Source organism: Pimephales promelas, chromosome 25 (genome assembly GCF_988280905.1).
Source record: "Pimephales promelas chromosome 25, fPimPro1.hap1.1, whole genome shotgun sequence".
Taxonomy (NCBI): Eukaryota; Metazoa; Chordata; class Actinopteri; order Cypriniformes; family Leuciscidae; genus Pimephales; species Pimephales promelas.
The window spans coordinates 18,912,959-18,940,385 of NC_142793.1; the positions used below are offsets into that span (position 1 = coordinate 18,912,959).

Consider the following 27,427-nt stretch of genomic DNA (forward strand, 5'->3'; position numbering starts at 1 on the left):
AAGAAAACATTTCTAAACAATGCTTTCAGCACCTTGTTGAATCAATAGGTCAAACACACTTGTATAGGAACATCATACTAGTGTGTTTGACTAAATATAAACATACACACACACACATACATATCATACATAAATATTCAAGTGTCAAGTACGTTGTAATTATTTTTCAGTACGATCAATAACTGCTCACACAACCAGAGTATAACCAGAACTATAAAAAGAACTTTAGACCTTGTCAGAGTTTATTTAACAGTATATCAGAATATCATACAGGTAAACAAGATTTTAGCAAAATTTATTATATCCGTACTGTTGCATTTCATAAAAATATTTGATCACTTAGTCTTTGAAACTATCAATAATACATTAAACCATATTTATAGGAGTACAGCTGTACAAGGTAAATACACATCTAACACTAGACAGTGATATTGATCTGAATGGGCAGCGGTACGTGCCATCTTTCCCAGATTCAATATTTTCTTCCGTAATATAAAATGCTTTTTTTTTTCACAGCAGGCAGGATACAGCTTCAAACAGTAAAAGCTATGAGCTGTGCAATAAATGCATCTACCTTTTCCTTCAGCGTTTCTCGCAGTCTGTCTCTCCATGTAAACAGCAGTTTGTTTATTCTAGCACACTGCACCCGATGATGGAATCAATGAGACTACAGATATTACGTGCTAGCTACAAAAATCATCAGGGAGATATGAACAGGGAGCATTTTATTGTGGCACACATTACTAATATACACTATCTTGTTTCCACTGCAAAAAAAAAAAACCCCAAAAAACTTTTGATTCATAATTTCACTCTTGTTTTCCATCAAACATCTAAACATCCTTAAAACAAGATGAATCTACTTGATCTTGAAATAGGCTTATTTTTCTTACACCACTAGCAAATAGTTTTGTTTCTTATTTTAAGCATAAAAGTAACCAAATTTAGTGAGGTTTGTACTCAAGTTATTATTTTTTTTAAATTTATTTACGCATTTCGACGGTATTTACCCAAAACGGTAACACTTTACTTGAAGGGGTGTGCATAAGACAGACATGACACCTTCATAATCATGACATGACATATGTTATGAATATGAAGTAAGGTTTATGTCTGTTTATGACAACTGTCATTAAGTGTAATTCGCTCAATAATGACATTTTGAATGCAAATATGACATTGTTTAAGAAGTCTTTGTTATGACATCTTGACAAAAACCATAACATAATAACCTGTCAGTGTCTTTGTCATGACAACTTGACATAAAATGAAGTTAAATTGTCATGTGGTGCTAATTGAATTTGTCATTAAAAAGTTATAATGGCCTCATGACAGCCAATGTCAAAACCAACCACATGACAGTTTATGTAATGTTAACCAATAAAGCTAAGTGGTTTCTTAAGTTTGATAATTAATCTGCTATGTCATGTTTATGACAGGTTGTGTTGTCTTAGTAATGTCAAGTTATCATGTCAAAGACACTGACAGGTTATGATGTATTGGTTTATGTCAAGGTGTCATAACAATGACATCTCAAAAAGTCATAACTGAGCAAATGACACTTAATGACAGTTGTCACAAACACGCATAAAACTTCATTCATATTCATAACATATGTCATGATTATGAAGGTGTCATGTTATTCTTATGCACACCCCTTCAAGTAAAGTGTTACTGATTTTTTTTTTCTTCAGAAGGCCTTTATTAACCCCTGGAGCCATGTGGATTACTTTTATGATGGATGGATGCGCTTTTTTGGGCTTCAAAATCTCAGTTACCATTCACTCCTTCAAAGCTTGGAAGAGCCAGGGTATTTTTTTTAAATAACTCAGATTGTGTTTGGCTGAAAGAAGAAAGTTATATACAGCTAGGGTGGCTTTATGGTAAATTATAGGATTATAATTTTCATTTTTAGGTGAACTATTCCTTAAACTTGTTTTAAGGATGTTTAGAAAATGTTACAGGAAAACAAGACAAAATTATTATTATTTTTTTTTTGCAGTGTTGAGAAGTAGGAATGTGATAAGCTTAAATTGATATGCAATATTTTTAATACATCTCTGGATGCAGTTTCAGGATATCCTATAGTTCAAGAAACCGCTTGAAAATCCGGAAATACATTCCACATACCTCAAAAACAATTGAATTGGCACAGTTATCAGCCTGCGATCAGAATGACAGGTGCTGAGCAGCATAAGACAATTTCACAATTAAATGAATACAAAAAGAGGTGAAACACTGCATGGCATCGAACCCTCCCTCCATACTGAGATTCAATCACTGTAAATGTTTCTGTTGATCACTATCACCGTATGAAACGCATTAACACACAGTCTCTTCCCTCTATTGAAAAGGTCAGAATGACAGAGGTTTGGATAAAACAGTGTTTGCCAGAACAAACACAAAATCTTGATATATTATCTCCTTATTTTCTCATAACGCTGTCCACATGTGCCGGATCAGAATTTTTGATCTTTATACATTTTCACTAACAAAATATTTTCACGAGATCAGAAAAAAATCGGAAAATTTGTCACCGTGAAATCAAAGGTGAAAACAAAAGATCAGCTCTTAAAGGGATAGTTCACCCCAAAATGAAAATTAAGTCATTAATTACTCACCCCCATGTTTTACCAACCCCGTAAGACCTTCGTTCGTCTTCGAAGATATTTTTGATTAAATTTGAGAGCTGGATCACAGCCACATAGGCTCCTAAAGGATTGAAACTTGACGGCCCAGAAAGTCATTGAAGAAAATGTTTATGCATCAGTGATCCACCTCTCAAATTTAATAAAAAAATATCTTCATTTGTGTTCCAAAGACGAACTAAGGTCTCACGGGGTTGGTACAGCATGGGGGTGAGTAATTAATGACGTAATTTTCATTTTTGGGTGAACTAACCCTTTAAGATGTTTCTATTTTTTTTATGTAAAATGCATAATTCATACTGCTCTTTTTCCTGCCAGTAAGGCACTCTGCCCCATACAACTGGGTCCCACCCATTCATGCTAGAGAGACCCTGATCATGCCCATATCATTTAAAAACACCCCTTTTCCTCACCTCCCAGCTGAACCTTAACCGTGTCTTAACCAGGTTTGAGTGTCGAACGATAAACCAAAAGTGACCAGAATTTAAAGTTCACGTTACATGCGATCACCATTACATTTACTTTAAATAAATAAAAAAATAAAACACTTAAAAAATAAAAAAATAAAAAAAGTGAATTTAGGCATCACAATATTAGAATGTATAGTATGAAAAAATCATATTCATTGTGAGGTTAGCCAAAGATCACATTTAATAGTGTTATTAAATTATTTAAGATTAACTTTGAGTGAGTTAGATGACAGCAAGAGAAATCTAAAAAGATAAACAGGCAAATACCCAATATCAAAATCGGCGAATAACCGAAATCTTGCACCAGGAATGTGCGTCAAAAAAGTAAATGAAAAAAATGCCAGGTAGCCCCGCCCATAATTACATCTTATTGGTCCAAAATCCACATTTACATATATATACTGTATATATATATATATATATATATATAGCCCCCTCCATAAGTATATCTCATTGGTCTAAAATTTACATTGACATGTATGTAGCCCCACCCATAATTACATCTAATTAATCCCAAATCCACATTTACGGGTAGGCTACTTAGCCCCACTTATAGTTACATGTTAATGGTCCAAAAACCCACATTGCTGTTTATTACACATCTAATACATTCTGACTAGATGTGTTTTTCGCGCTACGTAGCGTTTTCGCATTTGGAGCGAATAGGAAAATTTGTCGCACTTGGTTAAGACACGGTAAAAGACTACATGTCTCCTGGTCTCAGACCAAACTGAACTCCCTCCTTTTTAATTAGCTCGGCTAATTAGATCCCATGAACTACAGAGCCATCAGAGACATGGGAATGAAGCTTGTGAGGTGTAAGATGGCACCCCAAATCCACAGTGGTGGCACACGGAATGACGCACTGAGGCTTCAGAAACATCTGCGGTCCTTCTTCGGTTCAGTTGGCGATGCAACCGAACGTTTGTCTGGGTGGGGTTCATCGAGAGACTAAACCATACTAATGCAACACATTGTCTTGGGTTCTAAAGGGATACGTCCATGCGGCAGATTTGGCGATTGATATGCATTTACCTCCCATAATTCAGCCCGAATGGGTCGGCGTGATACTTTACCTTGTATCTCCATCATGGCGGCCTTCTTTTATATTTACTGTCAGTGTTTTACGATGTCTATGGTGACGTTTTTTTTCTTCTTCCCATCAGACATATGATGAAACTCAATACTAAAACGTTGAAGTTCTCAACACTGAAGTTTGTGTGTTTCTTCGGGAATCTCTTTTCATGCTACACATATATTTGCGATATTTGACCCCCAGCATCGCTAGGGGCTCGTTCTCAACATCTTGAAATGATACAAAAAATAAACAACCTCTACAAGATAAACAAATAGAGAGAGCTCGGGTCCACAGAACGGAAGAACGAGGTGTTGAAAGTTTGCCTCGTTCCCCGGCGAGAAGCTTCCGCTCTGGATCCAGAATTAAACAGCGAGAGGGCGAGCCACGCGTCTTTGGCTGCCGTTCATCTGGATTGTTCAGAAAAACTCTTGGATCAGCGACTATATGAAAAGCAAGTTGAATGCGACAATCCATTTGAGGTCGATGCGTCTCCATCTGTTCTTAATATTTCGACTTTTATGATCCATCCTCTCTGTTTTATAGGCTGTTCAAATCACAGCTCTTACAGGTGGACCTGCCACCCTTCGTTGCGCAGGCGAAGCCCCACAAAACGGACCATGAGGGGGTGCTGTGATTGGTCCAGACTGTCACAGAATGCCACTGAAAGTCCAGGGTTTGAGGCTGGATGAGATGACAGGTGACGGCGAAGGGCAATGTCACGCTAGCGGGGTGAGACTACTTCCGACAAGGCAGGGGCGGCTGGAGAGACAGCACTCCGGGAGGCGGCACTGTCTACCAGGAAACATAAAGATCCTGTAAATGACCCGATACACCTGCCTGCACATCAAGGTTACTGCCAACGGACAAAACGGAAGCGTTGAGGAGCAATGGACTAAATCTTTTTAGTAGAATTTCCAGTAACAAGCTAATTTAGCATTAGCATAACATGTAACGTAACACAATGATACCGTCCCTCATAACATTGGTAAGTTTGATTCATATTAGTGAATTGGTTCGTTTGAATGGTTTATGTAAATTAACTACTCTGTGTGGCCTTTTATATCTTTTGCATAGTCAGATATTTTATGAAATACAGCATTCATTACTATATTTTGAACTTAGCACATTTGTATATATATACATACGAATACATACGAATTACGAAGGGCCTAACAGGAAATCATTCTATGAGATCTGAATTTATATTTGTAGATCCTAAAGGAAGTTATGAAAATATGAACATATAGCTATAATGCTAATATATAAATGCAAATAAAAATCTACATGTTAATCCAAATATTTACTTATAAATCTGAATACATACAGTATACCTAAATATATAGAATATAAATTTAAATAGTGTATTTGTAGTCATAACTCAAAATCCTAGAAATATAAAAGTAAATCTAAATATATAGTTATAATTCTAAATATATAAATGCAAATGATCAATATATCTATGTAAATCTGAATATACATATATAAATATAAATGAAAATTCTGAATGTATATTTTTGAATCTTGAATTATATAAATGCAAATCCTGTAAATATAATTTAAATATATAGTTTAAATATGTAATAATGACTTAATTTTAAACAGAATTTAATAAAAAATAAATATTACCCCCCTATTTTTAATCCCTATAGTTTTGTCAGATTATTTTGTTAATAAATAATCTTATTGTCATATATTTAAAATATTACCCCTTGAATAACAATGTTTTTTGATACTTTTTGTTAGTAATGGGAAGCTTGATTGTAATTTAACTACTAATGCACACACACACATTCACAGTGACACAAAACTATACACAAACACACTTTGTGACCAATCACAGTCCCAGACATGCAGCGTATGCTAGCATGCCAATGCAAACAGAAACAGAACAGAAGCAGAATGAAAATCGACAGTTATAGAAGAACGCAAGCAGAAAGACATGCAGGATGCCACGAACCGTGTCTTTAGAGTGTCCCATTATGAAGAAATAGGGTGAGGCTAGAGTGTCGCTTTTCATGCACATGGAAAGGTTGGTAGAGACCATTCCTAAAGGACAGGAAGTAAAAGACTGAACTATTGCATTGCACAGAAGAGTTAGAAAAACAGAGCAGCTAATAGAAGAGAGGAGTTAAGACAACACTGGTTACAGCCTACCAGACGTTACATCACTGAATGAAAGTTCACTGAAGGTTCAATTGATATAGTAAGTTATCAAAGGCTTTTAAGCTCTTAACAGAAGGCTTTCAGCAAAAGCAAACCATCAAGATCACAGTGTAGCGCTTGAGCGATTGTCCCCCGTTGGACTCCAATAAGTGCATCTAAGAGCATTCGCTCTATTATTTTGGCCAAAATCAGCAGGTTTATAGTTTTAAATCATGATTATCAATTCTATGTCCATCTGAAAAGTCGCTATATAATCTTTTCTTTTGGCTGTGTGTATTGCGATACTCACCATATTCCGGCACCTGTCCCGTGCCCCTCTTCAACAGCAGACGCACTCGACGACCACCGGCCTTGATGAGCTCGATGGCGCGAGCGTGACTCATGTCTCTCGTGCTCTCACCGTTAATTTCAATAATCTGATCTCCAACCTGCGGACATGAGGAAAAACCGGAGGGGAGATTCCGGAGTCAGGATCTTGTATCACACTGAAGGTGTTTATTGTATGATAACTGACCAATCAGAATCAAGTATTCTAGAATCTAGAGAGTCGTGTAATAAGTGCAAATACACTACTATTCAAAAGTTTGGGGTCTGTACCATTTTTTTTTTGTCTCTTAGTCTCTTGATCAAGATTTATTTACAGTAAAAACAGTAATACTGTGAAATAATATTAAAATTAAAAATAACTGCTTGAATTTGAAAATGTAATTCATTAATTTTCAGCATCGTTACAATAAACAATTCTTATTATTATCGATGTCGAAAACGGATGTGCTGCTTAATATGCTATATATTTTTGCTATATATAAAAAAAAGAAAATTGTCATTGCTTTTGTATTCTCTCGCAAATGTTTTACGTTCCCCAAATAAACTTTACATTCCCTCTCAATAACTTTTGCAAGAAGACACAAAAGCAATGACTTTGCTTTCTATATAATATTTTTTCCCCACCACCATGTCCCTTTACGGGGTCTGTAAATTCACGCATCCTTGTTGAATAAGTGTAAATTTCTTTAAACAAGAAAAACTAAACTTTTGAACAGCAGTATATGCTGCAAGCCAGATATAATTTTACATAAATAAAATGTGGGGTTTTTTTTTCTACACAGGGTGAAATGTTCAAAATAGATCTTAACAGTTTGAGAGTGAGACTCTTATTTGTAAAAGTGCAATTATCGAAACCCTTTTCCATTTAACAGTTTGAACTGACTATCTCAGAATGCACGTGTCTGAGTTTTCTCACCCTCATTCTGCCGTTGCGGATCGCAGGTCCGTCCTCAGCCAGTCTCAGCACAAACAGGTCCATTTTATATTCCCGTCCCCCGCGGATACTAAAGCCAAATCCCTTCACACTTTTCTCCAGTTCCACAGTGAAATAGTCATAGTCCTAGAAATTAAAAAAAAAAAAAAAAAAAAAAATCGAAGTCTGGCACGCTGACAACCCCCACACTTGACTTTTATTGAGCTTTTATCCAATTTAATGAGAATTTATATATATTTACTTATTACTAAAACGACCAAAAAATCATTATATGAGATAAATATTTGTAAACATATTCTGTGTATATACTGCGGTGCAAACGTTTTTGATTAAGCTGTTATCAGTCTCTTCTGCTTTTTTGTTATCAATACTTTCATTCATCAAGGATAAATTATAATTGATCAAAAGTTACAGTATAATGTCATTTATAGTGTAAATAATGTTTCTATTCATCAAAGAAACTGTTTTCAGCATTGATAATAATAATGAATGTTTTTTGAGCAGCAAATCATCATGAATATATGATTTCTAAAGGATCATGTGACACTGAAGACTGAAGTAATAATGCTAAAAATTCACTTTGATCACATGAATAAAATACATTTGAAAATATATTAAAATAGAAAACATAATATTTTAAATTGTCAAAATATTTCACAATATTATTATTTTTTTATCAAATAAATGCAGCCTTGGTGAGCAGAAGAGCCTTCTTTTAAAAACATTAAAAATCTTACCGATCAAAAACTTTTGAACTGCAGTGTATGTAACATATATAACATCTATACAAATGCTCTATATCTTTTAAGCAAAAACAAATGAAGAGATAAAATCTGGTGATTTAAATGGAGATTTTCCAGTCTTCTGGATATCAAATATAAGGTAACATTTTATTTTACAGTGTCCTTGTTACATATGTTACATATATGTAGGTTATGCATAATCTAACCTTCAACCAAACCCAAATCCTACCCTAACCCAACAGTAAGTACATGTAGTTGCTTAAAAGTTGTTAAAATAAAGTGTAACCAAATATAATCACCTGTGGTCTGTAATCGGCGATGGAGTGTTGTCTGTAGTCTATTAGAGCAGGAGGGTGTCTGTACTCCATGCTGGGCGGCTGTCTGTAGTCTGCTACAGGTGGATGTCTGTAGTCCACCGGGGGCTGTCTGTAGTCTGTGTATGCAGCTTGGCAGATATCTGGTTTAACATCCTGCCTGGCTTTTACTTCCGACCTGCAGTTACCAACAAGATCAAATGAAGCCATCTTGTCCCACAATTCACCACACGTTTCCCACAGAATTCAACTTCAAACCACTCTAACTCTCTGAGAATGTTGCTTTGAATGCTATTACGTTTTATGTACAATATAAACAACATATCCTGAATATATTTTACGCCTAGCGATGACCTTTTCTTCTCTCGGACCATGTGACCAGCTCTTTGCTCATAGGCCCTATTTATCAAGTCTCAGTTCCCATCTTTCATAATGCATAAATCAGAGAAGTCTTGAGCCAACCCTGGGAAAAAGAAAACCTGCTTGAGAGGAAAAGCATGTATTATTGAAGAGGTAAATAATTTATCTTGAAGTGTTAAGTGATGTTACTCGGGCTGGTGCGAGTGAAAGACAGAAGATGCTTGAAGAGTTTTGTGAGATTGCCCAAGGCTATCTCAAGGAATGGGTTGAGCCCGAAGACTACCAGAGAGAAACCTTGGACACATGGGGAGAAAAAAAAACAACAAACAAAAACAAGAATAAAAATGAAGAGATTTAGATGGGTCAATCTCATGAAGCATGTCAAGAACATGCCTGACTCATTTCAACCCTAAAATTCAAAAGTGGAATATCAAATTATACATATTATCATTTAATTTTTTTTGTATTTACAATTTAATTTAAAAATCATTTTAATAAAAAAACTCTATTAATTTATGTTTTATATTTTGCAAACAATGGAACCTGACTTTGTACCAGGGAACCAGTGATTTCTTGCATTGAAAGTACAATGAAAAACAACATTATGCAGTTTAAATTGTAAACTAAATTGTAACTAAATTTTTAAAAATCAATGTCATTTTTATTGTAATACATGAGAATTTCCTTTTAGAATTGATCATTACATAACATCCGGATAAATTAAAGTAATGCAAATTTTTTGGGGAAATGTGCTTTATGAATATGTTATAATAGGGGGAAAATAAATCTCAGCATAAAATGGTATAATTAGTACAGTCTTCATTTTCTTTATGCAATATACATGTGCTTAACTGTGATGAAAAATAATGTCAAGGCAAAAAACATTTACAATATAAAAACAGTCAGATGAATAAATGGATGGATTGATAGACACAGCCAGCCAGCCAGACAGACAGACAGACAGACAGACAGATAGATAGAACGATAGAACGATAGATAGATAGAACGATAGATAGATAGAACGATAGATAGATAGAACGATAGAACGATAGATAGATAGATAGATAGATAGATAGATAGATAGATAGATAGATAGATAGATAGATAGATAGATAGATAGATAGATAGATAGATAGATAGATAGATAGATAGATAGATAGATAGATAGATAGATAGATAGAGGCCAACCAGTACCTGGTGTCATGCAGGTACAGCTGTGGTGGCACCGGCACTGATCCGACTGAGGTAGGTTGAACCCCCGGGATGCCAGGATCCACAACAGGAGCAGCCTGAGTCCCCACTGAGCCCGACTGCATGGCCTCCAGGCCGGGCTGACTCACAGGGAGACTGCTTTGAGTCACCGGTGGGCTGCTGTGGGGAGCTCCAGGGCCCGGCTCCATCAGCAGAGGGCTGGGCTGTGTGGTGGCCGGGCTGGGGTGGGGCGCTGGTGGGCTGGGGTGAGCCATGCTCGGGCTCTGCTGGGCTGCTGGGCTGGACTGAGTCTGAGGGCTGTGCTTCTGGGCCACCATGGGACTCTGCTTCTCCGATGTAGGGGCCGAATGAGCACCGTTTACATCTAGGGCACAAAACGATTGTGTTTTCAAAAGGAAAAAGACGGAAATCTTTCTTTATTGCAACATACTCTGACCATACCTTCCTCTGGGATGATGTGCAAGGTGACAGTGAGTCCAGCGTCTTTGATCAGCTTGACAATGTCAGCGTGAGGCATGTTGATGATAGACTGACAGTTGACGGCCATGATACGATCACCAACTTTCAGCTTCCCACAGCGATCGGCCGGACTGCCCTCAATGATGCGGCCGATCTTATGTGGCACAGCTACAAAACATCAAAGGTGAATTTGATGAAAACTGCATGGAAAATATTTTGGTCAGATTTCAGAAACTATAATAAGACATTCATATTTCCCTGCGATTTTCCTTAAAAAATAATTAAGTACAGCTTGTGGACTGATCCCAGACTTTCAATACATCTTCACTTTAAAACATTACCATGTGTGCTTTATTGTCCTGTCTTCTTATCTATCCTCCTCTATCATGGCTCCCACAAAGTGGTTAAATATATAATTTGTATACTTTGTAATGCACAACTTTATCTCTCCCTATTTGTTCAAAGTATATATATGTACTGTTCTAAAAAAACAACAGCAAATGTAAAGTTCTTCATCATCACTTTTATTCTGTAATTATTTCTTGCTGAATATAAATAAAGAATTTAAAAAAAAAAAAAAAAACATTACCATGTGTAAAAGAATGCAATGGTGTTCACCAGAGCATCAGGGTAACAGCTGTGTGAAGAGAAGAGGGGACTTACTTATTGTGTTTGTGGTCTCTGGACGGTTGAGGGAGCTGATGATGACAAAACCAAAGCCTTCGCTTTCCTTGCGGTGTATGACTACATCAGTGGTGGGGGGTAAGTTGACCGGACACACTGCATGAGCGTGGGGAGAACTGCTTTGATTGGCCGCTGCACCGTTTTCCTCGCACGGCTGGCCTGCAGGTGGCAGCACACACAGTCTCAGCCAATGCAAACACAAACCACAGCAATGTGACTCAAGCTATTACACAGAAATACTTCTTGATAATGTAATTAACACCGTAAAGCCTGACGTATGAAAAATATTCAGAAAAATCACACTTATTTAAATTGAACAGCTTGATTGAACCTTTCAAAAAAATATATATAAATTAAAAATGGTTTGTATAGGAGTTTTTTGTTAAGTGTATTTGATACATGAGGCTTTTATGGCTCATATAATATGATATAGTGAGGATATGGAGCTCATACTTTAGATGGAAAAAACTAACAGAGCAAAAAAATGCAGATGCTGATATTTATATGGCCTGAAAGTAAGATTCTGACAGCTTGAAATGTAAATCTTTATTACAGTAAGAGAATACTTAAATAAAGTGCATAAATATCAGTTCTCTATATCTCCCAATAATATGTCTTATTAAAATTACATTTAATTGCTTAGTTTTATGATCCAAGCTCTATAGAATTCATTGTGGCAAAATATATAACGAGATGAACAAATAAATGTCCCTGATGTTTCATATTTCAAGCTTGCATATTAACAATTTAATCAATTTAACCTAAGTTGCCTCAGTCCAGTAAGGGTTCATATCTCAAAATATTGCAAACAATATAAAAGTTATTCTGATACTTACTTAACCCTAAAACCGCATTCTGGACAAATGTGGGCAAAATAGTTGATTTATTTTTAAAAAATACTTCCCCTGATCTGAGCGGTACAAGACTTGGCTACTTTTCCTAAGTTTGTCTCCTGAACACACAATTTTTTTTGACTCAATTCTACAATGTTAAGTAGGGGAAAAAACCTCCTTAATCTTGTATTTGGGTCAAAAATGGGCACCCATAGAAATGAATGGGAAAAACTGTAATTTAGAGCATTCTAAAATAAGCCAAAATAAGACACCAGGTGACAGCAAAGTCACTTCATCTTTAGGTTTTAGTTCTACGAACTTATTGGAATGATTAAAAATATTAAATATTAAAAATAAAACTACATAGTAATTAATTTACATATAAATAATTTACATAGAAAATATGGTACTTTTGAAGTAAAGAAATTCAAAAATACCCCCAAAATAAAAAAAAAACACCATAAATGGATAGACAAAACTTTATCGAAGACAAAGTTATAATAAATAAAAATTAGGATCACATCTGAGTCCTCTGTGCCCACATTTGTCCACAATTACAGGATTAAGGGCTATAAAGTGAATACGGTTTGAGGGCTACTAAAAGTAAAGACACATATTTTAAGAATGATACTAAAAGGCCTTTTACTTGCTGAAAAGTATAAACTATCAATCAGACTGTGATTGTGCACAATAGGGTTTTCAGCAAAGTTTGAATCATGTTGATAATTTGCCAATCAAATATGATACAGTAGACTTTATAGGGCTATTAAAAAGACAAAACAATGTATTTGTCTTTCGGAATTAGTTGTTTAATAAACCCTGACTGTGTATTTCCAGACTGGATTTGATGATATAATAGGTGTTTATGTGTCACTGGAGAGTTTTGCTCACCCTGCTGCAGCAGAACCCTCCTCCTGACGGTCAAGGTGACCTGTCCGTTTCGTGCAGCCGCGTGCATGAGGTCGATGACGTAGCGGTGTGGTCTCCCCGCCACGGGCATCCTGTCAACCGAGACCAGCTCATCTCCTGGACGCAGTCTGCCATCGCGCTCCGCGGGGCTGTTCTCTATGATTGCTCCGATCACAATCTGTGGAGAAAAATCGGTCAGCATAATTAATATGAAGCGACATAGTCACAGTCGGTCTTATTATAACACTGTCACCAGTTTTACATTACGTTTAAGTAGTTTTCTTGACTAGCTGATGGGTTTATACACATCTAGCTTGACAGAAAGTCGCTTTACTGCTGGTATTTATTTAAGAAAAGTAAATTAGAATGTCAGAGATTACCAAAGACAACTAACTAAGAGACAGCCGTTAATAAACTCAAATTTGAAATCCATGACAAATTGGCTTTTAACAACCACAACTCTGCTCAGAATCGTAAAATAAAGCAGCACACCTTAATATTTGCTCTTATAGATGCTAATATTTTATATATTCTTTGGTACTGAACAAGGTTAGAGTTATTGCTAACTATTACGAGGAAGAAAAAAGCAACGTATTCGGTCAAAACAACACGTCAACAACCAATCACAGTGCTGTGTCTCTCGTCACAGGCAGATGGAACGATTTTTGATGGAATGAAATGGATGAAAACACTGAAATTAAAAGGAATTTATAAAAAAATTAACTATTTATGGAAAATCCCAGATCAAAACAATTAAAGCTGGGCATTATAGTGAAAATATCTCCTTATGAGAAAGTAGTATTATTGTAGTATTGTACATCTCAAAATATAATTTTACTGGAAATTCATCCCCACAATATGTTGAATGCTGAAAATGCAGCTTTGAATCACAGGGATATATCACATTTTAAAAATATATTCAAATACAAAACAGTTATTCTGAATTGCAATATTAATTCACAATATTAATGTTTTGTATTGTATTTTTTGATGATTTCAACAAACAATTCATCTGACCATAATCATAATCTTACTGACTATAAACCTTCGAATGGTAATGTATATCACTATACAGCCCAGCTCTAATAATTACAGTCAAATTTTCAAAACTATAATAACCACTATAATCATATACCATCATATTGTCATGGTATATGCATAAAAAAACCCACAATACTGCTAATGTCATATAAGTAGCTGAAGGACATGAATTTGTCAGGTGTGTTTCCATCTGCTGCTCGTGGAGCTGTACAGATATGAGCCAGTATCTGTTTATCCTGCCCCATACGAGCCTTGTCACGGGCCTCCGGACTCACAGCCTGCACCGCCTCGTCTCCGCCCAGGATCCTGAAGCCGAAGCCGGTCTTCTCACGCAGCAGGTGCACTTCCACTTCCTGGTACTCCACACCTGAGGAACAAGAATAACAGATTAGATCAAGCGCACCCAATTCATGCTGCTTCCTCTGTATGTTTGACATAAAAGTAGAGATCAGGGAATCTTAAGAAACATCAAAACCATCCCTAAACCGAACCACAAGCTGAGGAATCAGAGAACGCCACACGTTATGTAGGTCGGCTCACCAACTGGGGTGCTGAACCTTCTGATGTACTGGAGAATAAGAGTATGGTGGTAGACAGAGAGCTAAATATAGAGCCCTAAAGTCACATGGGTTACATAAATTAGCCATTGAAATGTGACTAACGGCATATGCGCTCTGTGGCTTAAATAAAGGGGAAGCAGCACAAAAGACTTGCCTGTACAGTCTGTCAGAGTCCGAGGTGGGATTGGCTCTGTGCGAATGAGAAATGAAAGCTTCAAACTATTTATTCAAATAATTGAAAAATACTTTGAACTATCGACTGACTTTATGCTTTATTGAGGCTCATGTGTGGGAGGAATCTCAAGGAACCTGTCAAGAATTTTATAGGCTCATATTTCAACCCAAATTAAAAGAAATGAGCTAGAAATTGTCATTGGATTGAAGAAAATTAAGTCTTTTTTTCTAATTGTGAAATGATTTATGAAAATAAAGCCTTTACATTGTCATTAAATATAATGTGAAATGTGAAATAAATAATATAGCATAGCATAACATAACAGTAAATAATTATATACCAGTAATTAGAATTTGTGTGTATTCAAAATGAATTACAAAAACAAAAGCAATACAGTCATGAAAAGTTTGCTCACAGGAAACTTCTGTATCTTCTGTAAACTTCTAGCAGTTGTATCATACAAATAAATAGTTAAAAAAATCATATATTGTGATTTCTTAGATTATGTCTCTCGCAGTGAACTTGCAAAATAGCAGGGTGTTCAAATACTTTTCCTCACTGTATATAAATGATTTGAATACAAGGACTTACGTCTGCTTTCGTAAATGGCACGTGACTTCTCATAGAGGTCGTAGGGGTCAGGCTTGCCCAGGTGGAAGCCCTCTGTGTCCGGAACGGAGGAGCGATGGAGCGTCTGTCCGGGATGTGGAGCGCCGTGGGGGTGCAAAGCGGCCGACAAGCTGGTCTGGGGGCTTCCTTGAGGGTCCCACTGCAAGGACAATACAGACATAGACCGGTTTGAGTGGATAATACACATACATACACTAACAAGCTCCGAATCTCCTATGTAGATCCTTTAAAACATCGAGCAGAGAAGATTGGGGGTATCATCATTCATACCCCTGTCATTACTCCTGTCCTCTTTCTGAGAGGAGAGAGTTTAGCAGTCCAATCGCTCTCTGGAGGTTCAGCGAAGGAGACGAATTAAGCCCTAAGTGTGAGACTAAAGTGTGAAGCGAAGTGTCTGTGCTACAGTCCATGCGCCCCGGGGGCTAATGGATCCTATTTCCTGTGAGCTGTTCATTTCACCTGCAGCTTTCTGCTTAACCTGCCAATTCCATTACGAGGCCTGAATCCAGGCGAACTGGACGGCTTCCTGAAAATTATGTACCTCACACTGGAATGAAAGTGAACTCACATGAAATTTGATATCAAGGCTAGCTCTAGAAATACCTAAATGAGCTTAATGAAATGTTCTGTTACTTTACAAGGCTACGGAGAAACTTAACCTGAGATGAGTGGTCTGTTTAGTTTCTCAAACAGCATTTGTAGACTTGCGATGTAATTAAGGCATATAAAACTAAGGAAAATTATACCCGGCAACTAAAAACCCGAAGAATTTGTTTGTTGTGGGATAGTGACGAGAGCAGCCTTCGTGTTCTGTTAAAGGGATAGTTCACCCAAAAATGAAAATTCTGTCAGTAATTACTCACTCTCATGTATTCAACAATTCATTTTGTTGTGTGAGTTCATGTAGTGTACTGGGTTGTACGTCAGAATGTAGCCTCACTATTGGCCGATGCTGGTCATGTGTGTGATGCTGGCCAATAGTGAGGCTACATTCTGACGTGCAACCCAGAAGCGCTGCACTGTTAAACTTAAGATTGAGCCACTGCAGTCACTTGGACTATTTTAACGATGTCTTTAATAACTTTCTGGGCCGTCAAGTTTTCAATCCCTTAGAAGCCAATGGAGGAGTGATTCAGCTCTCAGATTTAATAATAAAATATCAAAATTTGTGTTCTGAAGATGAATGAAAGACTTGCTGGGGTGAGTAATTACAGACAGAATTTTCATTTTTGGGTGAACTAACCCTTTAAATATCTCCTCTCGGTGGAATACTTTATTCTGATTGGCCAGTTACAATTAGCCAATCCTGCAGGTAAATATTTTTTTTATAAAGGCAACTCAGCTAATTTTTATTTTCTTATATATATATGACATCTAAAAAAGTGATTTATAACATTTTCGTGGCCTTCTTAAATACATTTTCTCAATTTACTCACCATTGGCCAGAGTGGGAAAAAAAGTGGTTTATTTTGTGAAATAAATAACCTGTGAATAAAATACATAAGAAAATCCCACAGATTTGGAGTGACACTAGGGTGAGTAAATGATGACAGAATTTTCATTTTTGCGTGAACCCTCTTAAATATTTTCAACCGAAACGAGGAGTTTTGTTTTGAAATCCGCCACAGCTATAAATCACACGGCAGCATGATTGAGTCCGCGGGTCTCCAGGACAGAGGAGGAGGAATATCAATTGAGTATCACCTGCATAATCTTTGCTCGGAATAATTTCTCTTCGTGATAAACACATTCAAGCGCGTACCTCTCTCACTCACACACACACATTAATAAGACACACTTTGCTGTCAGTTAAAGCTTTTTGTTTGCTAATGCAGCAGCACAAGAGTCATTCTGATTAAGTACGCCACCCATGGCGGCTGCTTTAATGCATCTGTCACCCGGGACACCTCCATGTCGGGTTTCATCACAGTGTTATCCAGCTGAACACGTGCTGAGACTGAGAACTCGTGGCTGCGGTTTGTCTTTAACAGCGATTGGAGATTGATGCTGCAGCCGTCCTGAGCTGATGAGAAATTTCGGCCATCAAACACTAGCCCAAGATGTTTGCTGAAGAACAGCGGGTAGCCAGAGGTGTGCAGGTGGTCAAATCCTCTTACGTTACATGAAAACATGATTTGATCATTTCTCCAGCAAACACTGATGCAGAATGTCAAAATACCATCCGCATACCTGCCGAAATTATCTATCCATTCAAAAGTAAATATTGGCAGATATATGAACTTATTCTACTTTACATATGTGTATGGGCAAACATGCAATCCAATGATTAGCTCTAACTATCCATAAAATAGTATACTACTGATAAAACACACTTTGTCATATGAACAGGATCTGTATTTGTTTGACTCACTTCAAAGAACCGACTAAGTCATTTGTTTGGGAATCTGACTATACTATTACAATATGTATGTGTGTTTGATTCATTACAAAGAACAATTTATTAGAGTTCTGGAATCAGACCATGTGTTTATTTCACTAAAAGATCCATCTGGTAAGAGTCATTTGTTTAAAGGGACACTCCACTTTTTTGGGAAATAGGCTCATTTGACAACTCCCTCAGGGTTAAACGTTTGAGTTTTACCATTTTCGAATCCATTCAGCTGATTTTCTGATATTTAAAAGAATATCAGTAACCAGACAGTTTCTGGTCTCATTGACTTCCATAGTAGGAAAAAAATATATTATGGAAGTCAATGAGACCAGAAACTGTCTGCTTACTGATATTCTTTTAAATATCAGAAAATCGGCTGGATGGATTCGAAAACAGTCAAGCTCAACTGTTTAACTCTGGGGGAGTTATAAAATGAGCCTATTTCCAAAAAAAGTGGAGTATTCCTTTAAGGTTTGGGAAACACTGGTTGCTATATATGTATTTGAGTCAATAAAAAGGGCAATTCGTACATACAATACTTTATGTTGTGTCGAATTGTTGGCCAATTCGCCTACATTTTCATGCGATCTGCTTACGCCTCACTGACCTTATCTGCAGGGGTGGACCTTCATGCTGGATTTAAAATAAAAAAAAGTTTCTGTACAAATCCCATTGCACAAATTCATATGAAATTGCAACCTCATAAGAGTTTTCTCAGGTTGGTTCAGAAGAATCATTCGTTCAGGAATTGAACTTGGTATTTTAATGTCAAGGTCGGTTCTCGCACATGCAAAACAAGAAAGAAACTAAATATTTAAAATCCATTTACCTGTTTTGTGGGATCCCAGGGTGAAAAGAGGCCTGAGAGAAAAAGAAAGAGAAAGATTATTAGATATTCCTTTAAGAGTAATGAACACATTTTTCATATTAGTTAGATATTATATATCAGTTATTTGCCCCCTTTTCTCTTCACTTCATTGTCCTGTAGGCTCTTAAGTGAGGAAAGTTTATTGCATTTATTTGTGAGGTAATTACATCATTAGCTTTGATTAGCTCTGAGCAGAAGCCAAACTCATTGAACTAGATTTTTAAAACTCTTGCAACTTTCAGTCAGTTCTGAATCATCATAATGAAATCACAATGGCCAGCAATGCGTTTAGCTTATGTGTTGTATCTAGATCACTGTATAGCAGGTCAAATCATTATTTTTGTCATAAAAACTACTTTTATTATTGAAATTTTTTTGATACATCAACGCATTTATAAAAATGTATTTATCGACATACTACATATATTTACTTGAGAAGAAAATGGGGATTAGATATTTTTTCTGACTTTAGAGACATTTTTTTTTCTTTTCTTGCTCTATGAAAAAAATAAGTGCTAAAAGTTTTCAAAATATATTAGTATATTAAATATATTTCACACAATTTTGAAAAATAATTCAAATGATTTTGAATTTATTTTAAAGAATAAATTCAAATAAATATAAATTTAATAATTTAATTCATCTAATAAGAAAAAATATAAAGTATCTTACAGACTACATTAGGTTACAAAAATGGAAAGCCATTGTTAAGGGTCAGATCTGGTAGTTTTAAACTGCACATTTTTACAGTGAGTAAAATACTACCATAATACTGTTTTCAGTATTAAGTTCTCCATATAATAAAATTCATGATGTGCATTTGTGATATGACTATGATAAGAAGAAGGTTGTTTAAGATTCATCTGCAGTGTGATTATACCATGGCCAGAGGTGCTGGAAGAATAATGAGTTATGACTTTTCATTTCTCAGTCTCTTACATGTTTCTTTCAATAACATGGATTATATATATAGTCTTTGCGCATTCACACAGACATACGCGCGAGCACGTATATGTGCCTGTACGTATGGGTGTGTGTATGTGAGTATTTGTAGCACAAGGCAGGGGGGCAATGTGTTTTTATGCCTACTTAAACTAACAGGATTACATCAAACGCTATATGACCAGGACACGACTTGGCAGCGAAGAGCTAAACATAAAGCCTCGGGCGAACATGATTCGTCAAGTCGTGCCACTCCATAAGTCCTCATCCTCCCCCAATACATCACAAAAGATGCCATATTATGGACAACAAAAACCAAAGAACTTCAGTATAACTTGAAGCAAAACCTCAAAAAAAAAAGTTCCTTATTGATTGATTGCTTTAAATCTGATTTGATCACTGAAACAACCTTTAAAAAAGTAAAAGATTTGTTGAATGCCATGTTATGGCATTGGCATCAGTCGCCTCATGCTTCCTTGGGTTTTGTTCATGTCACGAGTCTCTCTCAGGTGAGGGATTCGGGGTGACTGTTGTCTCTGTGTACTGTCTGCGAGACCCAGATGGAATAGAGCCAAGAGGATGTAAGAGATCTGCTGAAATGCCACGGCCCTGATGATATTTCCGACAGTCCGGGATATCAGAAGACTATAGTCATCACCTCGCACCTGCCTGTCCAGTCCTACTCGAGATGTCAATAACCCTGACAAAAGAACTGCGGAGAGGAAGACTGACAGTGATATTGTGCTCTGACTGCGGCACTAATAAGGTAGAGAAATGCTTGAAGAATTCGAAATGAAAGCATTTCTTATTGCATTTACTTGCCAAATTAGATCATTTCAGATTTTAACAGAAATAAATGTCAAAAGTTACATTTATACAGGGTGTTTATATGAGTGCAAATGCAATTCAATAACTGGTATTAACTAGGGCTGGACGAAATATTGAATTTTTGCAATATATATTTGTGAAGCTTTTTCTGGCAGAATACATGCAAGTAAATATTGTTATTTATTTCTATGTATTAATAAAAATTAATAATAATAATAATAATTCTTTTATTTAGTGAAAAACAAGCCCTCGTTCATTTTTTAATTCGATTTTTTAATGTATTTTACTTTTATCTTTTTTGAATCATCAACCATGGTTGGTTGAAATAATGGTCCAGTGTTATTTTAGTATTATTTATATTAATTTTAGTATTTATCTTAATTTTTGTATTATTTGTATTCATATTTCAAATTATTTCGAATTTATTAATTGTATGCTGTTTTAGTCATTTTATTTCCATTGCTCTTTTGTCCTTTATTATTACACCTTTTATTATTACTATTATTTTACACCTAGCTTTACTTTATTATTTTTTTCCACCAAGATTTATTTTATTTCAATTATTGAAAACTATTTAATAGTTAAACTTTACAATAACAACACTGCTTTGATAATAAAACATTTTTACACAGTAATACCTTTACATAAATATGATATTTATAAGATATTCATATGATATTTATAAAAATATTATAAGATTTTTTTAAAAAAAATATCAAAATATACTCAATATGACAAAATGTTGAGTTTTATTTTTATAGCTACAATCACCCATTTCCTTATCCTAACTAAACCCTATTAAATAAAAATACTAAATATATATATATTTTTATACACATTTTTATACACAAGATTTAGTGAAAAGTATTTCAACCCCAGTCAGAATTCTGGATATTTGCTCTTGCTCTTGTCCTGGTGTGAAATTATGCTTGTCTTGACATTTATTTGCCCATTCATCTTGTTGCTTTAAATAGATAATTCCATGTAAATTTATGTAAATTATGATAATATAAACTCTTCACGTCACTAAGAATAAATTATGTCTCCTCAATCAGCATCTATTTCAGTGTATTCCCTCAGTGCTACCTGCAGGGAAATAACAGGCTCTGATTGGTCCATTTGCTAACCGCCCCGCTCCCCTTCAGCCACTCTGCATTCTGATTGGTCTGCCTGTTTATCTCCACCAGCTCAGTGTGGGAGGTGTGCTTTAATTAGACGACTGGGGAAAAGAGCTGTGAACATGGCCGCCGCAGGCCGTGCTCTTGGCAGAGCGCCGGCAGGAAACTGAATGGTCTCGCACTCAGCCAGTGAGTCACGTGGGACGTCTCTCGCTCCGTTACAAGAGGCCTTGGAGTGTTTGCCGAGCGGTCCTTTAAGACCGTAGCCTTCGATATAGTCAACGAAACACGCCGAGGAGGTGAGAACAGACACACAGTGTAATTGGCAGAATGCATTGGTGTAATTACTTGATTGATAGAAATGGGAATTCAGAGAAATGGACAAGCATCTTAAGAACTCATATCAGGCTTACTTAGTATACACATGGAAGGAGACTTTAGCACTCTTCAAGATCGTTTCTATTAATTGCCTCATTAATTTTCATTCTAAGAATATCCTAATTATAAAGTGTGATAAAATATTACACTCTGCGTGGACATTTTAATGAAAGTAAGCACTCCGATAAGTGGACTCGCATGGAATTAGTAGATTAGCTTGGCTTCAGTCTGAAATATGCTAATAACTGTCACCGGCTCTTGCCAAGAGATGATACAGTGCGCAATATTGCGGAGGCTTTGCTAAAATTTCCCCAAAACAGCTCACCAGCTTCAGTTATTCTGAAAGAAAACAGTTTGAGTCTGTAAAATTGAGATGCACTGGCAATGTACATTTAGGACTCTATAAAAGGAGTATTTCTCTCCTCTTATTTCAAAATCTTGACGAATCAAAGCTTAAGGCAAATTAAGCTGAAGTTCAGAGAGCTAGAAATGACTAAAAACTGAAGCACTTTTTCATTTGGCTTATACATACGTGAACATTTCACTTTGCCAAAGTCCAGAATAGATTGCAGGCAACCTTCAGTACCTTTCGGGTGAACTTTCTGAGTGTAAATGTGCGCACCTGCTGCTGCTCCTCTCTGAATGACAAGCGTAGCCTCTGTTCCCACTGGACAGTCCTTGAGCAGCTGCACCACCTGTGTGTGGTTGAGTCCCTGGAGACCCTTCTGATTAATCTCCACCATCAAGTCTCCTTCACATAACCCTGGACAACCCTGCGGCTCCAGAACCTGATCACAACGTATAGAAACAGTTATATAAAATATATTTATTAATTATATACATATTCTACATCTATATTATGTGTGTGTTTATCTATTTTCTAAAAAAACAATAAATAAATATAAATAAATGTATATATATTTAATAATATTTTATATTGGTTTATATATAAGTACATGTATGTGTTTATTTATTTATCTACAATAATAAATATATTTGTTATTATTATTATTAAATTAAATTATTATTAAATTATTAAATATATTATTATTATATACAGTGTCACTCAGAATTATTTGCCCCCTTGGTAAATATGAACAAAGATGGCTGTAAAAAAAGAAATCTGCATTATTTATCCTTTTGAAATTTTATTTAAAGAAAAAAAAAGGAAAAATCTATTTTTTGGGGCCTAATTTTCTGTAATAATCACTTTGCAAGAAATAATCCCCCAAACCATTACACCACCACCAGCCTGCACGGTGGTAACAAGGTATGTTGGATCCATGTTCTCATTCTGTTTACGCCAAATTCTGACTCTACCATCTGAATGTCTCAGCAGAAATCGAGACTCATCAGACCAGGCAACATTTTTCCAGTCTTCAACTGTCCAATTTTGGTGAGCTCTTGCTAATTATAGCCTCTTTTTCCTATTTGTAGTGGAGATGAGTGGTACCCGGTGGGGTCTTCTGCTGTTGTAGCCCATCCGCCTCAAGGTTGAGCGTGTTGTGGCTTCACAAATGCTTTGCTGGATACCTCGGTTGTAACGAGCTCTTCTATCAGCTTGAATCAGTCGGCCCATACAAAAACATACTGGATGTTTTTCCCTTTTCACAGCATTTTTTGTAAACCCTAGAAATGGTTGTGCGTGAAAATCCCAGTAGCTGAGCAGATTGTGAAATACTCAGACCGGCTCGTCTGGCACCAACAACCATGCCACCCTCAAAATTGCTTAAATCAACTTTCTTTCCCATTCTGATATTCAGTTTGGAGTTCAGGAGATTGACTTGACCAGGACCACACCCCTAAATGCATTGAAGCAACTGTCATGTGATTGGTTGATTAGATAAATGCATTAATGAGAAATTGAACAGGTGTTCCTAATAATCCTTTAGGGGAGTGTATATATATTTATAATTTAATTAGAGTTTGAGACCACTTCAATAAAATGTTTGTTAATGGAATCAGCGTACCTGTTTGACTCTCTGGCCTGTGGGACTGTCTGCTATGGTGAATCCGAAACCCTCTGCACCTTTGGTTATAGTGAGACTCAGAAGCTCAGGGACCATTTGAGCCCCTGTGGTTGCTCCCGAGGATGACGCCATGGAGACGCTGTCATCAGGTGGGGGTCCCGGTGTGGTCAGGGATGGAGGTTGCGAGCCGTCCAGGTGGGTGTCTCCAGGGTGGGGATGCGGGGGAAGGCCCTCGCCGTGCTCAGGTACTAAGCGACCAGTCAAAGACATGTACTCCATGTAATTTTCATAGCTGTTCCTTCCATTGAGCAGCAACGGATGGTCCACTAGGCCCAAAGGGGGCATGGAAGAGCTAGCGGAGGGGTCCTCTGGGTCGTAAGGGAGGGGGTATCCCCGACACAGCACCAGGGTAACGCTCTGGCCAATGGGGACTGACTGGAAGAGCTTCACCACATCGGCATGGGTGGTGCCCAAGACACAGATGTCATTGATGTAGACGATCACATCACCTGATGAAGAAATGACAAAAATATGAGAGTAGTAGACACGCATATTTAAACAAAATATGAAGCACCATACTCCCAAGAGAATTATGTCATCGCTGTCACATCTACCACTTGCTCAGAGTGCGTATGCACATAAATTAGCTTCATCATGTGGCTCTTACAAAACATAATTATGCTGCCTTCTGAACGGGTGTTCACACTCAGAGGTTTACAATGAAAAGGCAACTACAAGTCATTCATTTTCAATGAAACTAGTTTAATTCTAATGGCATGACCAACCAATGTTTTATAATGAAGTAGAGAACACTGCAAACGAGCAATGCGATGACAACCAATAAGACAGAGTGATAGTTATCGAGCAAGCAGAATAAAAATTGATCGACACTATAAAAAAGGCATCCTAGAATGCACTGCGAATCTTTTGAAAAAAAATCTAGAAATATATTTATTTAACACAATACTGTAAAGTATGATATTCTTACTCAATATTTGTGTATTGTATGTATTTGTGCTTATTAGCATATCACGCGGTTAGCTTAGCAACATGCTAACATAAAATTCAACTTTCCATTCCATTTAAGATTCCATTCCATTGAAGTCTAGTCTTCGGTGTATTTCACACGAGTGATGTGCAAAGTTGTCCTCTTAAGACTCAATCACATCAAGAACATTAACTAGGGGTGTAACAATATATTGTCTCACAATCGCAATACAAAAATGCAACAATATGTATCGTGGATAGTTCCCCCAACTCCCTCTACTCCCTTTTCTAGTCACATATCAGATCGGAAAGGCATTTATTTTCAATAAACATTAAGAAAATATTCAAAAAGTTGAAAAAGTGTCTAACGTGCGTTTAATAATTAAGTGTTTATCGGTTAGGGTTAGGTGTATGGAGGGCTTTATTGTCCCAATAAGGTGGCATCCATTTAAAAAATTTAATAAATATATTAATCATCTACACCCTGTTATTATTATATCGTTTAATGCACGACAACACTGAGGTGCAAATAGTATCTGACACTATTTATAAGTATAAATATCATCTAACTACTATTTACACGTGCAAATAGCCGCTGTCTAATAAAATAGCCGTTGTTTGACCCACATATTTACTAAATCCTATCACTTTGCATTAAAGTCATCTCCACGCACACACACAGAAAGTCAGTTGCATAAGTGCAGACAGCTGTAGATACCGACTGAGCGATGTATCAGCAAAGCTTGCCAATAATGAGACGACTCTGTAAGAAAGGCAACCTAAGGCCTATTGAAACTGCACAAGCCGACTGTGTATGTTTGTACAGAATAGAGTAGGACTTCTATAAAAGGACCCTGTTCCCCTATCAAAAGCGGATAAAACACACAAGATCCCACCAAAGCCCAAATTGCAATGTTAGCTGGAGGCATATGCAAATTAAGCCACTGCCAGCATCATTATCTGTGAGGGCCTTGGGAAGTGATGTCATCTTCACAGCTCACAGTTGTGATACACTTCTAAAGTTAAAACATGATCAAGGAAACGAACAAGCCATCCAGAAAGGTAGAATCGCAGAGAGGACACAGGATTTCTTTACTAGGTTATGAGATCCTCTAAGAGAACAGAAAAACTTATGAAGAAGCTGCAAATAAGCCTACGGTGTCCGTCTGTGATGATGACTCACTCAAATACACTCTTTCATCAGAGAAAAACACAATGCGACAACCGTGACCTTGCGCTAGCTCTGTGCAAGCTATTAGAGACTGTTGTCAAGCGGTGGCTACTGAGATAATGATGTTTCCTAGTCCATGAACTGAAGGTTTTCTCCTGAGATGGGAGGTCACTGCTCAGCCCTGCTTATATATTGATAAGTGTTAGCATATTGAAAGGGGGCATATTGTAATTCTAAACAGTCCACTGAAGCAGGGAAATTAGGCTTTGCTGGCATTGTTTGTCTTTCTTAGCAACAGTAACTATGGTTGGGGTGACAACAGGGGCGCAACTACCCAGTTTCAGAGGGGTATGCAGCAACAATTTTAGAGATATAGATAGCCTACATGCCTGGATGTCACATTTTAAATCCTACCTGTTGGCTTTCAGCAATGCATGCAGTTATTTCAATTTACATGCCATCTCCTTTTCTCTCTTTCTTTTTCTATTTGTAGCCCCACAGCATTTTGTTTTATCCATCTTTTTCGACGACAACTCACTACTACCCCCGCCCGCTCGCGACATTACCCGCCCCCCTTCTCCATGAGGGCGCCTACTCTAGCCTGGCTGTTAGTCCTCTAAAATTTTATATAACATTGAAGGAATGCAGAAATGGCACAACGGCAGCTACATATAGAAATACAAAATAGCATATATATAATTTTTTTTTTTTTTTTTTTTACCATCGCTTTGGCGCCCCCCATTGTGCTGCGCCCCTATGCGCCGCATATAGCGCATACCCACTTTTTGCGCCACTGGGTGACAATCATTGGTAATAAAACTGAAAGGTGTCACTGAATTGATCTGAATAGGAAGGAAGATTAACATTTTCCCTTGTGTAGGCAGCATGCATCTTTCATAAAGAAGTCAATCCCAGAATGCACTGCGACAGGGGAGTAACATCATCCAAGATGATGGACAAAACAAGAAAAATATTGATCACATTACACAAAATTACATATATACACACACACACACACACACACATACATATATATATATATATATATATATATATGTGTATGTATATAATTTTTTTACAAAAAAAAAAACGTGATATTTTTTCAGGATTCTTTGATAGATAAAAGTTAAAAAGAAAAGCATTTATTTAAAATTAAACCTTTTGTAACAATATAATTTTTTTTAAAGAATTCAATACTTTTATTCAACAAGGATATGTTAAATTGATCAAAAG

General features: G+C 36.6%; 1 protein-coding gene across 5 annotated transcripts in view; it reads right to left on the reverse strand.

The window, feature by feature from the left end:
• Nucleotides 1-204: 204 nt before the first annotated feature.
• Nucleotides 205-27,427, reverse strand: part of magi2b (membrane associated guanylate kinase, WW and PDZ domain containing 2b) — a 76,682-nt gene continuing 49,459 nt past the window's right edge. For 3 of the 5 annotated variants that reach the window (XM_089127403.1, XM_039658119.2, XM_089127404.1), the window contains 14 exons: nucleotides 24,037-24,545; nucleotides 22,689-22,854; nucleotides 18,762-18,793; nucleotides 15,502-15,679; nucleotides 14,427-14,542; nucleotides 13,117-13,312; nucleotides 11,372-11,551; nucleotides 10,691-10,876; nucleotides 10,232-10,613; nucleotides 8,663-8,855; nucleotides 7,603-7,746; nucleotides 6,649-6,787; nucleotides 6,154-6,242; nucleotides 205-4,988 (listed from right to left, as the gene is read on the reverse strand). In XM_089127403.1, coding sequence (XP_088983529.1) covers nucleotides 4,932-4,988; nucleotides 6,154-6,242; nucleotides 6,649-6,787; nucleotides 7,603-7,746; nucleotides 8,663-8,855; nucleotides 10,232-10,613; nucleotides 10,691-10,876; nucleotides 11,372-11,551; nucleotides 13,117-13,312; nucleotides 14,427-14,542; nucleotides 15,502-15,679; nucleotides 18,762-18,793; nucleotides 22,689-22,854; nucleotides 24,037-24,545 — 2,567 coding nt within the window. In that variant the 3' untranslated portion in view covers nucleotides 205-4,931. The remainder of the gene's footprint in view (nucleotides 4,989-6,153; nucleotides 6,243-6,648; nucleotides 6,788-7,602; nucleotides 7,747-8,662; nucleotides 8,856-10,231; nucleotides 10,614-10,690; nucleotides 10,877-11,371; nucleotides 11,552-13,116; nucleotides 13,313-14,426; nucleotides 14,543-15,501; nucleotides 15,680-18,761; nucleotides 18,794-22,688; nucleotides 22,855-24,036; nucleotides 24,546-27,427) is intronic. The other 2 variants (XM_089127402.1, XM_039658121.2) reach the window with 2 other exon arrangements.